The sequence below is a fragment of the Empidonax traillii genome, unplaced genomic scaffold (genome assembly GCF_003031625.1).
Source record: "Empidonax traillii isolate 1590-97213 ecotype Southwest subspecies unplaced genomic scaffold, ASM303162v1 scaffold993:size324958, whole genome shotgun sequence".
NCBI classification, from domain to species: Eukaryota; Metazoa; Chordata; class Aves; order Passeriformes; family Tyrannidae; genus Empidonax; species Empidonax traillii.
The window spans coordinates 139,531-153,951 of NW_020956186.1; the positions used below are offsets into that span (position 1 = coordinate 139,531).

Sequence of the window (14,421 nt, forward strand, 5' to 3'; positions counted from 1 at the left end):
ACAGGAAGAGGCACAGCACTCAGGAGAGGCTGCAGGTCTGCACTCTCATTCTGACTGAAAGCTGAGATGCTGTGAGGAGACAAGGCAGAGTGATGGTTGCAGTCTGTGTGTGGGGTTTTGGCTGTGTAATAAATTGTCCACCAGATGAAATGGTGGAAACATCAAGCTTTGAATAACAGGAAACTCTGCAAGTGAATGTGCAAGGAAACTACCTGAGTTGTGTTGGTTTGGGCTTCAATTAATCCAGCTGTGAACTGAGAGGAAATTTCCAGGTATCCCTTTGATTACACTGCACTTATATTATATTATGTTATGTTAATGTTAAGTTATATTATATTCTTAACTGTCACAGCTGAGTGCTGTAATTAAACAAGGGATGACAGGGAGGAGGAGCTGCCGTCTGCCTGTGTGCCATTTGGCTCAATCTGATCTCTGATCCCCAACCAGGCTCTCCCAAATGGGATTGTCCTGGCATCCAACTGCCCGTGGCAGTGTCCCAGTGTTACTCACATCAAAGCTGTCCTGGGCATTCTCCAGAGCCAGCTCCACAGCACCAGCTAGTCCTGTGCAGGCTGGAGTCAGGGCTTTGCATTTCTGTTGTCAGGAAACAGTTGCAGGCACTGGGAGAGTCCTGGGGTCTTTCACCTCTGGCCCACCGTGAGGCTTTGATGTAGTCCAAGAGATACTAGGACATGCTGAGCTCCCAGATCACCTCAAGTCACTGATTAACACCTGCCTGTGAGCAGTTCCCGTGGGGGTGAATGGATTCGGGGTTAGTGCTGATGCTGAGAATGGGGGAGCGGATGGACCTGGGTTTAATGCTAGTTCTGGGGATGGGGGAGAGGATGGATCTGGGTTTAATGCTAGTTCTGGGGATGGGGGAGAGGATGGATCTGGGTTTAGTGTTGGTTCTGTGGATGAGAAGGTAGCTGAGCGTGTGGGACCGAGGCAACCTTCTGCCTCTCTTCAACCCTTCTGCCTCTCTGCTCCAGGACTACATGCAGAATGTCCATGGGAAGGAGATTGATCTGCTGAGAACTACAGTGAAGGTCCCGGGCAAGCGGCTCCCCAGGGCCACGACGGCAGCAGCACCCAGTGCCAGCCCCAAAGCCAATGGGCTGGCCAAGGAGCGGAGCAGCTCACAGCTGGCAGGAAGCACAGGTAAGAGCTGGTGTGGGAGACACAGAGCTGGCAGCTGTCCTTCTCTTGATACATCAGCAGCCCCTTGCTTTTCTGAGCTGGGAACAAAATCCCTCCGTAAGTGTCTTGTTTTTGACACCCTCGAGGAGTCCCCTCGGTGGATGTTGGCATTTCTGTGCGAGTCCCAGGTAAGCTGCTGTTGGGTTTTTGTGCTGGTTGGCGTCCAGGACAGAAGAAAGTCAAAGGGCTTAAATGGTGGCATGAAACCTTGAGGAGTTTCCTCGAGGGAACTCAGTGAAAAAATTTAAAGTCTTACTCTTTATAAAATACACAGATGCAGCACTCTGGTGAGGATTCAAAATAATGCCTGGTACAGACAACTCCGAGCTAAGTACAGTGGGAATGAGGGAGGAGCTTGTGTTTGTGAAAGCTGCAGGGACTCTGAGCTCAACCATGATTGTGCCCTGGTATTTGAACCATTAAAGAAGGTGACTTTAATGTGGTCAGACTTGGATTTATTTTAGATTGGCTGAGATCCTGCTGTGCAGAGGAAGCCACGGAGATGCTCCGAGGGCTGGATCCCTCTGCTCTGGAGCCCTCTGCTCTGGAGCCAGGCTGGGAGAGCTGGGGGGGTTCCCCTGGAGAAGAGAAGGATCCAGGGAGACCTGAGAGCCCCTTGCAGGGCCTAAAGGGGCTCCAGGAGAGCTGGAGAGGGACTGGGGACAAGGCATGGAGGGACAGGACACAGGGAATGGCTTCCCACTGCCAGAGGGCAGTCCACATGTGTTGGGGCTGGTGGGATGTGAGCCCTCCTCCTCCTCCTCCTCCTCCTCCTCCTCCTCCTGCAGCCTTGCTCCTGCAGCCCAGGGAGAGCGTTTTCTGAGGTGACAGTGGTGGGAACTACTGCTTGCGGTGCAGGGCCTGGCTGATGCTTGTTTTTGCTCCGGGGTGACAAGGGTCTGTCTGTCCAGGGCCAAATTCAGTGCGCTGGCACCGACTCTCAGCTCCACAACGTGGGCAGGGGTGTTCCTGGCGCATGGCACGGTGCCTGTCCCTGGCCCCATGTGCTGGGTGTGGTGGCAGGAGGGAGCCTGCACTGGCCTCAGCCACTCCCAAAAACTGGGATGGCAGGGGATGGTGCTGGCTGTGCAGGCAGCTCAGGATCTTTGCTGGGTTCGTTTGCCTGGCAGCTCCGTTGTGGTTTCTGGAGCGGATGGCCAGGAGCTGCACGAGGCATGCGGGAGGAGAGCACGGTGCTGGTGCTGCTGCTGGGGGAGCAATGCAGTGTCAGGCCCCCCCTCTGCCAGGCCCGTGCCCCCCGATGCTCTGCCTCTGCAGAGTGAGGGATTGGCTCCCCCAGGCCGGGGTTGCTGAGCCTGCTGTGATCATGTCACGTCGGGCTCCGTCGATGTTAACATCTCATTATCTTTGTTACTGTAATTACATTATCCGCTGCTTTATGCAGAATTATTCTCTGAGGACTAATTGATGGATCCATGTTTAATTCATTAATCATTAGCATCAAATTCGACAATTACAGTGCACACTGATTGTGGAATTTCAAATGTAATGAGGGAAGAATTAACAAAGAAAAGGGAAAACCTGTTTCCCTGGCACACCACTGCTCGCCGTGGGGGACAATGACATTGAGGGAAGAAGAGCAGTGAGAGCAGGGTGGCGCAGGTCATGGCAGACAGGATGCTGGTGCATCAGCTCCTGCCTGGTTGTGCAACAGATTCTTCAGGTCAGAGCAGGGAATTTGGGGACTGAGGAGGGAAAGCTCAGCTCGCACTTCTGGAACAAAGTTGCTTTTCTTACTGGCAAATGTCTGTGGATGGTGGAGCAGCTCTTGTCACCCTGCCCTGGCCTGTGTCTGGGGACTTCCCAAGTAACACGAGCTCCATCCTTTGTAAGGGAAAGCCGGATGGATTTTTCTGCCCCCTGGATTTGCCCCTAGTCCTGTGGCTGTTCTGTTACCTGCGTGGCGTGTGGCACCTGCTCTGAAATCCATGGCTGCTCAGGACCAGGCTGGGGGCAGTAGCCCTGCACAGCTCGTTCAGTGACGGGTGTGGGGACACACCATCCCTTTCTTCAGCCGTGATTTCTGCTCACTTGGCTTTCTGTGGAGTCCAGCTGGAGAAGCCCAACATTTGCCACTAGTGTTCAACCAAGGGCCAGGGCAGGGGGTGGAACTGGATGATCTTTAAGGTCCCTTTGGACCCAAACCAGTCTGGGATTCTGTAACTCGGACATGGGGATGCCGAACTGAAAGGAAGAGAGTGAGGGTCTGTCTGTTCTTCAGTGTGGGACCTCTGCCCTTCTCAATAATGTGTTAAAGAGTTGTTTGTAGTCTGAAGATGGAGCCAAGATGAGAGATTTACTAAAATTTATCTGTAATTAATATCTTGCATCATGAATCATGTATAAAATACTGCAAATTCATAGGTATATTATAAATATTATACATTCATCATTACATTCATATGGTAACCTCTTGCGAATGTTTATCTGGGTGTCTGAAGGAGAAGGATGAATCCAAATGTGAGGCTGGAGCTGTTGGTTCGAGAGTTTGCATGGAGTGGAAGCTAGAAATTGTCAGGACTCCATGGGGAGAGGAGGAATATGGTGGGAGACAGGCAGGATGACACAGGGCAGGATAGGACCAGCAATCCTTGGTGCCCGGTTCTGGTGCTGGACAGAGACCTGGACGGCTGAGATTCTGCTAGATCAGCTCGAGGTTTTATTTGCTAGGTTATGCTGGAGTTAGGATGAGTGTCATATTTCTGAGCGTTGTAACCTGGTTATCTCAGCTGTCCTGATTTCTTTCTAAAGAAGGAACACTGAGACAAAGAGAAGATGAAGCCAAAAGTGCCAGAAGTATCCACTAACTCTGTGCCCCCAGTCTGGAGCCCAGGCATTGCTTTTTCTTTCTCATAAACTTGGCCTTTTTTTAGCTCATTCCACCACTGCTGTCATTCAGAGCTCAGAGTCTGTCCCAGGCACTTGGAGCAGGGGGAACATGTTAGAGGCTGTTTTGGGCAAGGGTTGGTATGACTGCAATAGTAGTTCTGGGGATTTTTCATCATTGTGTAGGTTGGATCCCATGCCCCCAAAGCAAACACTCTGCTCTGAGGCCCGTCAGGCCCTTTTAGTTGCTGACACTCATGAGCTGTGGCTACCCCATCCCTGTAAGTGTGCAAGGCCAGGTTGGGTGGAGCTTGGAGCATCCTGGTCTAGTGGAAGGTGTCTCTGTGCCGTCACTGGGCGAATCCTGTGCCTAGAGGACATGTAGGGCCTCCACTCTGCCCTTCACAGGAACCTCTGTGGCTCCATCGTGCTGCATTGTGCCTCCACACGGGGCACGAGCCCCCACGGCCCCAAGGGGAGGACCCGCCCTTGCATGCCCATCCTGCGGGGGTGCCCGGTGGGGGTGAGAGCACCTGGCCACGCTGGGCCTGCCGTGCCACCAGCCCCGACTCTGCTCTCCCCCTGCCTCGTCCCAGCCAAGAGGCTGTGCCCTGGGGGCCACCGCTCAGACAGAGCTCCCACACAGCTCCCGCTCCTGTAACTGGGAGCACCAGAGTGCTGTGGGCAGGGATAGGCTCGTGGGAGGGATTAGAGCACACAGGGAGCTGCCAGGGCTTCCTCCCTCCCCAGCCCGGCTCTCCCTGCCCTTCCTGATGGGAAACCAGAGATTGATTTTCTCTGACCCGACAGTATAATCACTAACCCTAATTAGAGATAATCGCTCGGACTTGATACACTTATTCCTTGCCAGAACACTAAAGGAGCCGTGCAGTGCAGGGCTAAGCAGGGAAAAGGCCTCAGAGAAGGGGTGAAGGAGAGGAGCAGAGAGAGAGGAGCACAAGGCAACAGAGTGCCATGGTGATCAGTGCCCCTCCCAGGGCCGGTGGAGGTGACACAATCAGCCAGGTGGCCACAGGTGGGCACGGGGCAGCCAGGTGGGCATGGGGCAGCCAGCCAGGCCCTGTAGCTGCGGCTGTAGCTCTCAGCATCCTGCATTCCGGAACATCTGGCTCAGGGTGCCTTACACAGGGCACCTGGAAAAGCAACGAAGGTGTAATTTGTGGCCACCTGTGAAAATTTTAGTGTAAATAACTTGCCTAGCACTGCCAGGGCCGGAGGGGTGGCCAGTGTTCTCCAAGGTGGACTGAGGACCTTCTTCAGCAAACCGAGTTTTCTCCTCCATACAGCCCAGGCTTGTGCTGCAGGAGGGAGAGGAACTGGGGAGCAATTTGCTGCAGGCCACAGACTCCTGTCCTTTGCTGTCACACAGCCCAGCTCATCCCTGTGTGCCGGCAGCCGCTTCAGCAGAGAGCCTGTCCTGACCTGCGTCTGCCATCGGCACCTGGGGCCAGTGCCTGGGATTGTGCTCTGCTGGGCAGGGAGGTGCCCCAGAGGAAGGTGCAAAAACCCATCAGCAGCAGGCAAGGGACAGAGCCATCCCGTTCTCCAGACAGAGCAGGGCTTGCCCTGTCCCCTCGGAATTGTGCACCCTGGCAGGTTGTGTTGCCGTGTGCCCGGTGGCCGTCATGGGCAAAGCAGGCAGGGGTGGGTGAAGCATGGTGTGAGTGAATGGCTTTAGAAACAGGAGTTAGGTAGGAAAATACAATTCCAGCATCCCTGAACAGGCCTTTCCCATCTACTCTTGGGAACTGGGGGCAGGGGCTGTTCTCCATCGGTCACTGCAGTGCTGGTCCTGGTCCACACTCCACAGCAAGCCCAGAAAGTTCTGGCTCTGCTTCCTTCCCTCCTGCATTTCTGTCTCAGACCCGGGTTCCTGCTCTGCCTGTACATGCAAATGGGGATCTGTGTCAGTGGTGCCCATCATGAGTGTCCATCCTCCACCACCATGGCAGGGATCTCATGGGGACTGTCCAGGCGCACAGGGGCTGTTCTGGGGGGTGTGTTAGACAGTGTTACTGGTACATTTTCTGCGTCTTACTTTTCAAAGTTCCTGCAAGGACCGTAAGTGACACCTTTGGTCATGGTAACAGACCAGGAGAGTGATCTGGAACACAGACTGCTTCATCTGCTCCCACTGCTTATTCTCAGCACCTCGGTTTGGGTGCCTCAGAAACATTTCTGAGGTGTTGGAGTGTAAGTGACACTGTGGGGAAAGTCACTGGAAGGCTTTGCCACATTGCAGTAGAACTTCCTTGGACCTGCTGAAGCCTGGTTCCAAACAGCAGGGCAGCTCCTTGGGGAATGCCACCATTACCCCATCTCAGCCGATGGGGTTAATAAGTCACCAAACCAAATTCAGTACGGGCTTAGGTAAAAGTAACCTGAGTGTGTTGTGCTGGTGTTCAGGCAGAGTAAAGTTCAATTAGAGTATTAAACACACACATGCACAGACACATGCACACAAAAATGTATCTGAGACAATTTCACCAAGCTGGAAGCAATTACATGCCAGATCTTTAGGGAGAAGGATCTTAACTGGGGCGGGGAGAAGGGGGAGGGAAATAAAGCATAATTAGAAGTATTTAAAGAATATTTTACAGGGTACCAAAACGTTAAAATTAAAAGAAAGGTTGCACTGCTTAAAATGTGTCAGTCTGGGTTGAAAGGAGATGTGAACTGTTCCCTCTGTGTCCTGGTAGAAGGGACAGGGGCAGGCGGAGGGAGCTGCCTGTGTGGTACCGCTGTGGCTTGTGCAGCTGTATGTGTGTGTGTGTAAACTGTGATAAAAGTAACAGCAACACGATAAAGTAATGGATAAGTGCTGAGCAGGAGCTCAGGCTGCAGCAGTCAGAGGCTGGTGGCACCGATGTGGCCCAGCACAGCCAGCTGGAACCGCGGCAAGGCTCCCACTGCCACTCAGCCCTGTGCCAGTGCTGCTGGCCCAACAGCCACCGTGAGTGATGAATTGTGAGCAGCCCTCAAAGTGACCCTCCTGGCTTTGTGGGAAGCATTCCAGGTCCTGGCGTTCCCAGACTCGCTGTGGCTGTGGCCACAAAAAGGGTTGTGTCAGTTTGTTCTGGGCTCACGGCTCGCCAGGAGCCTCACGCTGCTCTGGACCACGCTCTGTGCCTGCCAGATCTGGGGAGGACGTTAAACACGTTGGGTGACTGATGGTGATGAGGAACTGAGGAACAAAGTCACCAATGAGGTAAGAGCACCAGCACAGTGCAGCTGCTGGGGGGAACCCCCCCATACCTCCTCCCAGGGGTGTCCCAGCTGATGGGGACACCAACACTGCCTGCCCCAGGGAGAGCTTCCCAGTTTGGGGACGTCTGTCAGAACAGGCTGAACAGGAACCAGCAGAGTTACAAACAGTGAAAAGGGCTTTTTCAAGTTTATTAGGAGCTAACAAATCCTAACCCCAGCATTCCTTCGTTACTGTATGGGAATAGTAGAATGGTTAATATGGAAAAAAAGTGGAGTGCTCATTGGACACTTGTGTTGGTGTCTGGGAAAGGCAAGAGGATATATCTCAGCACAGAATGATGAATTCTTCATATTCCAGCTGTAATTAGGCAGCGAATTAAACAGCAGGTAGGAGATGTGGACATGTTGGAATCAGCAAGGCTGAATTATTTAATTCAGGAATTCTAGAAGGTGTAGTCAAGGTCTTTTTGATGTGTGGGTGGTGACAGTCAGTTTGGGAATGGAGAGGACTTCCAGAAGGCTCAGGTTCATGGATTTCTGTGTCCATAGTATGAGAAGGAAAATGATGGACTGGAAAGGTCTGTAAAAACCAGGAACTGCTCCCAGAACAATTTGTTTAGTTTCTCAGAGAAAAGGTTAAGAGATAATGCCAACACCGTCTGTAAGTACCTGTATAGGAACAGAAATTTGGGAGAGCTCTTTATCAGTTAAAATGTACCAGGATCCAGTGATGGTGACAGGAGGAAGACAACTCAGACCAGAAATAAGGCCCAGATTTCAGCAGTGAAGGCAGTTAACCCCTGGAACCACTTACCCAAAGTGGCAGTGATCTCTCTGGCACTGGCAGTATTTGAGTTGGGATCAGATTTTCTGATAGATCGTTCTTATTCAAGGAGGACTGACTTAGGGACAGACCTGTGGGTGTGACTTGGTGCTGTGCAGCAAAGCTCAGGCAGTCCAAGGGCTCCTTTGGCTGCTCCTGGCTCCCAGTCCAGGCATGTCATCCCTCTCTCAGTGGATCTGCCTCTTCCCTGCACAGCTCCAACCCACATTCCTTGGCCGTGGAGCTGCTCGGTTGGTGGACATGGGATGCCTCAGCTGGTTTCATGGGCTCTCTGTGGGGCTTGGTGGGGGCAGAGCTCATGCTGGAGAGGACAAAGGAGCTGTGGCTGCCTGTGGTTTCCAGACTGGTGATGTGCTCTTGGTGCAGGACTGTGGGGGGCAGCGTCACTTTCCCAGGTTTCTCAGGTTTGCTGGGTCTTGTAGCTCTGTACGTGGGGTCGTCTGCCATCTGGACCAGAGGTGAGTTGGTGTGTGGGCTGGAGAAGCCCTTGCTTATCTCTTGTGCTCCAGAGCTTTGTCTGGGAGGCGGGAGGTGTCATGGGCAGCCCAAACTCTCAGTCCTTCGGAGACATTGGCACCATACAGGGCTGTTTGTCCCGGCACTCTGTACCCACCACTGGTCAGCTTTGGTAGGAGCTGGGATGTCACATAGCACATGCAGATGTCCAAACCCGTGCTCTCAAAGGCAGCACTGAGAGAGGAGGGAGATTCCTTGTGTCAGAGCAGCTGTGAGGTCCAGTGCGTGGCAATGGCTCCCGCTGTGTGCAAGCTGACAGATCCTGGTGGCCCTGCTGTGGAGCTGGGTTCGGATCACTGATTCCACACAGCCGCTCTTGGCAGAGCTGGGAAGGACACCTGTCTGTCTGTCACCCCAGAACGTGCCCTCCCATGCCTGGGGGCTGTGTGGGTGCTCGGCTTGGTGGTCAGCTCCTGAGCAGAACGTGGAGGTTGATGTCTTTCAAATTGCACGTCTCCATCCCAGTGCTCCTGGGAGCCACCCCTCGTGTTTTGGCCTCATTACTAGAGGGAACTGTTCATGAGGAAGGACCCAACGACGTCCCAGTCACAGCATGCAGTGCTTCCTTCGGAAAGCCAGCCTGACAGAGACTCCTGGCTCCAGAGCAGCTGCGGGGCATGGATGGCTCTGGGAACAGCAGCCACAGGGGCTCCCAGGACAGCTCCGTTTGTGCCACGTCAGCTGCCGGCCCGTTGGCAGGGAGGGGTGAGTTATATCCTCCCCAGCAGGGATTTTACAGGCAGGCAGCTCTTCCAGGCTCCTTGGCTCTCACCTCCCCTCAGGAACCAGTTGGTTTCCAGGAGTGGAGGAGTTTCCCACCAGCTGGAGGTGGGTTCCCATCCAGCTCCATGTAGTGGGGTCCCAAGTAACCATGGCTTTTGGGGGGGCTTTGAGACATGCTTGGCTGTGGGCACCAGCAGAGCAGTACGCTAAGGTGACTTGCAGTAATCCTGGTTCTTTTTCGGAATAAATGGCAATCAGTTGGCAACAAATGCCTTAAAATTTTGGTGAAGGGGCAGTGGTGACTGATGACTCCTTGGGACACTGTTTGGCAGACGGTCAATATCATCAACCTGTACTGTGCTCCTGGCCTCTGCAGTACCAGAGAAAATAGGGTTTGCTCCATGGCAGGGTGTCCTCACCCCATCCTGGAGCACCTCCATCACCATCTCGTGCCACATGCTGACAGTCCCTGGTGCAGCAGCAGTGTCCTTCTGCCTGTGCTGGAGCAGGGCCTAACACTCCAGAGGTTTCCTGGAGTGCCCTGTCCTGTCCTTGACCATAAACCCAGGGGGATCCCCAAACTGCTTTCAGCTGGTTCCTCTTTAAAATTCAGCATAGCCCATTCCTGGTACCGAAGCCGGGTTCCCCCATGCTGTAAGAGCCTGGAAGCAGCACCAGCATAATGTCACCAGGAAATTTCACCAGACCCTTTGCATTATTTTGCCAAATTCCCAGTTTGTTCTGATCCAGGTGTTTCACCGAAGGGTCTGGGCTGCCACGTGCCACACCTGGGAAGAGGCTGTTCTGGTTTCAGGTCTTCTTCCATCCACTGCCACATGCATCAGTTGGGCTATACTGAAAAGACATCGTGGAGCCTTGGGTCACACCAGTGTGGCCACGTGAGTCTCCTGGGGGGTTGAGGAAACAGTGACTGGGAAGGGACTCGAGGGGCTGTCAGCAGGTGGGGGATTCAGCCCCTAGAGGTGTTGGCTCAGGGACAGGTAGTATTTACATGTAACTGTCTATTCCCCTGTCCCTTGGCTTGCTCAGTTTACAGGGGACATATCCAGCAGCTGCCAAGGTGTTGCTTCCAAAGGGGTGCAATTCCTGAGAGCTCTGGCCTTGCTGGGACCACCCAGGAGCTCCCTGGGACACGCCGCAGTTGAGCGGGGCAAGGTCCATGAGCTGAGCGAGTGGATGGGCTGTGAGGGGGTTCCCCCACAGCTGGGCAACTCCAGGCAGTGAGAATGAGATGCCAGGAGCTTGGAAGGGCTGGAGAGGCTGATGGAAACTGTTCCTTCTTTTAAAATGGAATTTTGGGTGTTCGTGGCAGCCTGCACTGCTCCTCGGAGGAGCATTGGATGGGCACATCCTGGCAGACTGGGGCTCTCAGCATGGCTGGGTGGGGGTGCAGAGGGAAGATCTGGGCTCCCTGGAGCCCTGCAGGACTTTCCCCTTTGAGGAATCAGCTTCTCCCAGGCCCTCTGTTCTCCTCTCTTCACCTTCCTCTCCTCTCTAGGTGTGGCTGTGGACACGGGCTGTATGTCTTGGGGCTTGGGGCTGGCAGGCACTGCCTGAGTGCTGGACAACTCCTTCCCATCCTATCCCATCTCATTCTGTCCCATCCCAGCCCATCGTGTCCCGGGACCCGGCTCATCCCGGTCTAGGGAGAGCAGCATTGTCCCTGCTCCAGCAGCAGCAGGCTCTCTCCCACAAGGAGGCAAGAGGAGATGGATGCAGCAGTCAGGAGCAGAGCGCCAGCTAATTACCCTTCCGAGTGTGTCTTGTAAATTAAGGGCTAATTAGAGGCAAAGTCAGTGTCATGGTTTTACACGTGTTTCTGTGGTGCTGAACAAGGGGAGGGAGGGGGAGCATGCAGCAACCGGGCTGGAGGCAGCAAGACGGGGGCTCTGCAGGGTCCTGGCAGCTCGAGGTGCAGGGTGCTGAAGCCCTGGCAGCTTGGGGTGAGGGTCCTGGCAGCTCAGGGTGCAGGGTCCTGGCAGCTCAGGGTGCAGGGCACCGTGTCCCAGCGAGCCTCGTGTCAGCACTGCTGGCAGGCAGGATCCCCAGCCAAGGCTCGAAGGTGATCCCTGCACAGCAGGGGAAGGGGATTTTTGGTACAGGGAAGAGGGGGGTAGGAGGCACCTGCCATGCTGGTGATGAATGAGTGGTGGCAACAATGATGATGATGTTAGTGGGTGGCAGACGTGCCTGGGGCAAGGCTGTGGCCACATTGCCCCTCTGTTCTCTGGAGGGGAGATTTGGGCTCTTGAGCTGTCCTGTCAGGCACTTCACAGGACTGGCTGTGCCCAGGTACCAGCAGCATCTGAATAGCATCCCTTGGGTTTTCATGGAAACAGCAGGAACAGAAATGTACATTTATGTACAGACTCTGGGGTTCCAGGTGGGATTTTATGGGGCTCTGCTCTACATGAAGGGTGGTCCAGCACAGAGAAAGGTTGCCCAGGGAGGTTGTGCCATCTCCATCATCAGAGATGCTCCAAAGGCTGCTGACTGTGGGGGGGAGTCTTGCTTGTGCTGGGGTTGGACAGGATGGTGCCAGACCTCCCTTCCACCTCAGCCGTGCTGGGGTCCGTGAGAGCCAGGTGGGTCTGGTTTCACACAGATGAACTGCCCTGGCTGTAGCAACTCTTCCTGAGGACCCACTCCTGCAGGTGTCTATTTGTTCTGTGGGAGGTTCCCACTCCCATACCAGTCCCACTGAACCTGGGGCTCAGTCCCTTGTCGTGGCTCATAGCCCAGCTTTGTCATGGCCATGGAGGGGTCGGTGTGCCAGGGCTGGAGCTGTGGTGCACGGTGGATGGAGTCATTCCACAGCCCTGCCCTGGCCATGGCCAGGTGGGCTGCAGTGGGAATCCCAGCTCAGCGTTTGCACCTCTGGGCATGAAAGGAGGAGACTGTAGCTTTGGAGTAGGAAAGGTGCCCCTTTGCTCCACCCTAAGCTCCCAGAGCACGTCCTCTGCAGTGGCTGGAGCCAAATGCCCTGAGGGGAGCACAGGGAGGGGCTGGTGGTGGGCAGGTGCAGTGGGATCCCTCTGGGCAGTGTCCTCCTCCGTGGCAGATTGCCTGCAGACTGAAAAGGATGATGTTCCCTGTCAGAACCACTCTATTTGCTGTTCTTGAAATTTTATGTGTTCTTGTAATCCAGAAACACTTGACCCATTTTGAATCACTGAGTGATCTTGTCCTCTGTGAGAACCTCTGGTCCCAAAAGAGAGGATCAAGCCTCTGGTCCCAAAAGAGAGGATCAAGCCTCTGGTCCTCTCTCAGGGGTTCGAGTTCCTGGGCACAGTCCCAGGGGTTTCCAGCGAGTGGGACGAAGCATTTCCACCTGCTGTTCCCATCTTACAGATGTCTGTTCCCAGGCTTGTCCCTTTGACACCCTCTGTTTGATTGCCCACTCTCTCCCCGTGCCTCCTGCGTGGCTGGATTTCCTGCCAGGGACACACAGAGAGTGAAGCTGAGCGATGGGGGTGGGAATGCTGGTTGTGGAGTGGGGTTTGGGTTTGCTGAGGGGCTGCAGGCAGTAGTGAAAATCGTGAGCAGACCATGAACTCCAGCTGTGGGAAAGCTGTGTGCCAGGATCCCCAGCTGTGCATCCTGGGGTGCTGCACTGAAACCCACCAACTGGGGTCCCTCTGGGACATGGGGTGCTCTGGGCTCTTCTCTCAGCACCCTTAGGGTGATGCACCAGCACCCCTTGGGAGAGGAGAGACAGAGAGAGCCTGTCCTTATGCAGGGCCACCAGAGGAATGTGGCGTCGGGTATGGGACGCTGTGCCTTCTCCCCCCGTGCTTCAGGGCAGCAGTGGGTCTGTGCTCAGTTCGTGTCTCTCTTGCAGGTGCTCCCCACTCGACCAGCAGCACATCCTTGCACTCCGAGCGCTCCATCAGCGGCATTAACCTGGTGGGCTTCAGCTCCAAGCCGGACGGGATGCACCAGCGCTCCTACTCCGTGTCCAGCGCAGACCAGTGGAACGAGGCTGTGGCTATCCCCGGCAGCTGCCCCAACCCCTGTGAGTAGCCCTTCTGGCCCCTCTCCCTTACCTGTGGCAGGTGGGGGCTCATTTCATCGGTAGGGCAGTCCTGAGCTCTGCCCCGTGGCTGCGCGTCTGGAGTTTGCTCACGGGTGTCACGCACAGTCTCTGGGCCTCACTGGGGCTGTCCCCCTTGGCGAGGGTCGGCTGGCAGTATCCCAGCCAGGGGAGAAGCTTTCCTACTGGGCATGCAGAAGGTCCAGCCAAGGGGTGCTGCTCTGCAGCAGGACGGTTCCGACCTCTCTGCTCTGACCTCACTCCGGCTCACCATGCCAGGGGTAACTGCTGCTTTCCCCATCTCTGCTCCTTGCCGGCACCCCCATCTCCCAGGTTTTGGGGCAGCTGAACGAATAGGAGTGATTCCTGTCTCTGGAGCACACACTGAGCACAGCCCGCCCCCTCCCCCCACGCTCACTCGCTCTCTGTGATGTTTCAGGACAGTTGAGTGAATTAAAATAATTCATACATTTCCCAACGTAGCCACTTTGCCGAATTGGAAAATAAATGCTTTTGTGCTGCATTCATCACTCCTTCGTTCCTGGCTCTGCCGCCGCACTAAAAAAGCAGTTAAATGCACATCAAGAGTGGAGGAGCCATTTCCATGCCTGCTCGCCCCTTGTAGTTCTCATTAGCACGGCAGCCGCCCCCCCGCCCGCTCCCAGGGGCTTTCGCAGTTTAAAGGAGCCTCTTTATGATCATTACCGGAGTCCGACTGTGCGGGCGCCATTTGCAGCTGAGGAGGCTCCTCATTTGTAACTGTGAAAAACTATCAATTTCAGCGCGCCTGATGCAGCGGCTCCATCATTGGCCCCATCAGCTCCCTGCTGGAAGCGAATTAATCAGACTGTTACTGCTGATGGGGCAGCGCGGGCGAGGGGAACGGAAGGGCGCAGCGCTGAGCGGGGATGTGCTGGCAGCCCCCTCGGCTCGGACACGGGGGGCAGCGGGGCAGCCCCTGCTGGAGGAAGCACACTGCGAGGTGCACGGGCGCATCTCCTTGTCCCCG

General features: G+C 55.0%; 1 protein-coding gene across 1 annotated transcript in view; it reads left to right on the forward strand.

Annotated features, from left to right (window-relative positions):
- Positions 1-14,421, forward strand: part of AGAP3 (ArfGAP with GTPase domain, ankyrin repeat and PH domain 3) — a 101,962-nt gene that overhangs the window by 70,197 nt on the left and 17,344 nt on the right. Inside the window, exons 13-14 of the mRNA XM_027903813.1 lie at positions 993-1,161; positions 13,221-13,394. Of these exons, the coding sequence (XP_027759614.1) occupies positions 993-1,161; positions 13,221-13,394 (343 nt within the window). The remainder of the gene's footprint in view (positions 1-992; positions 1,162-13,220; positions 13,395-14,421) is intronic.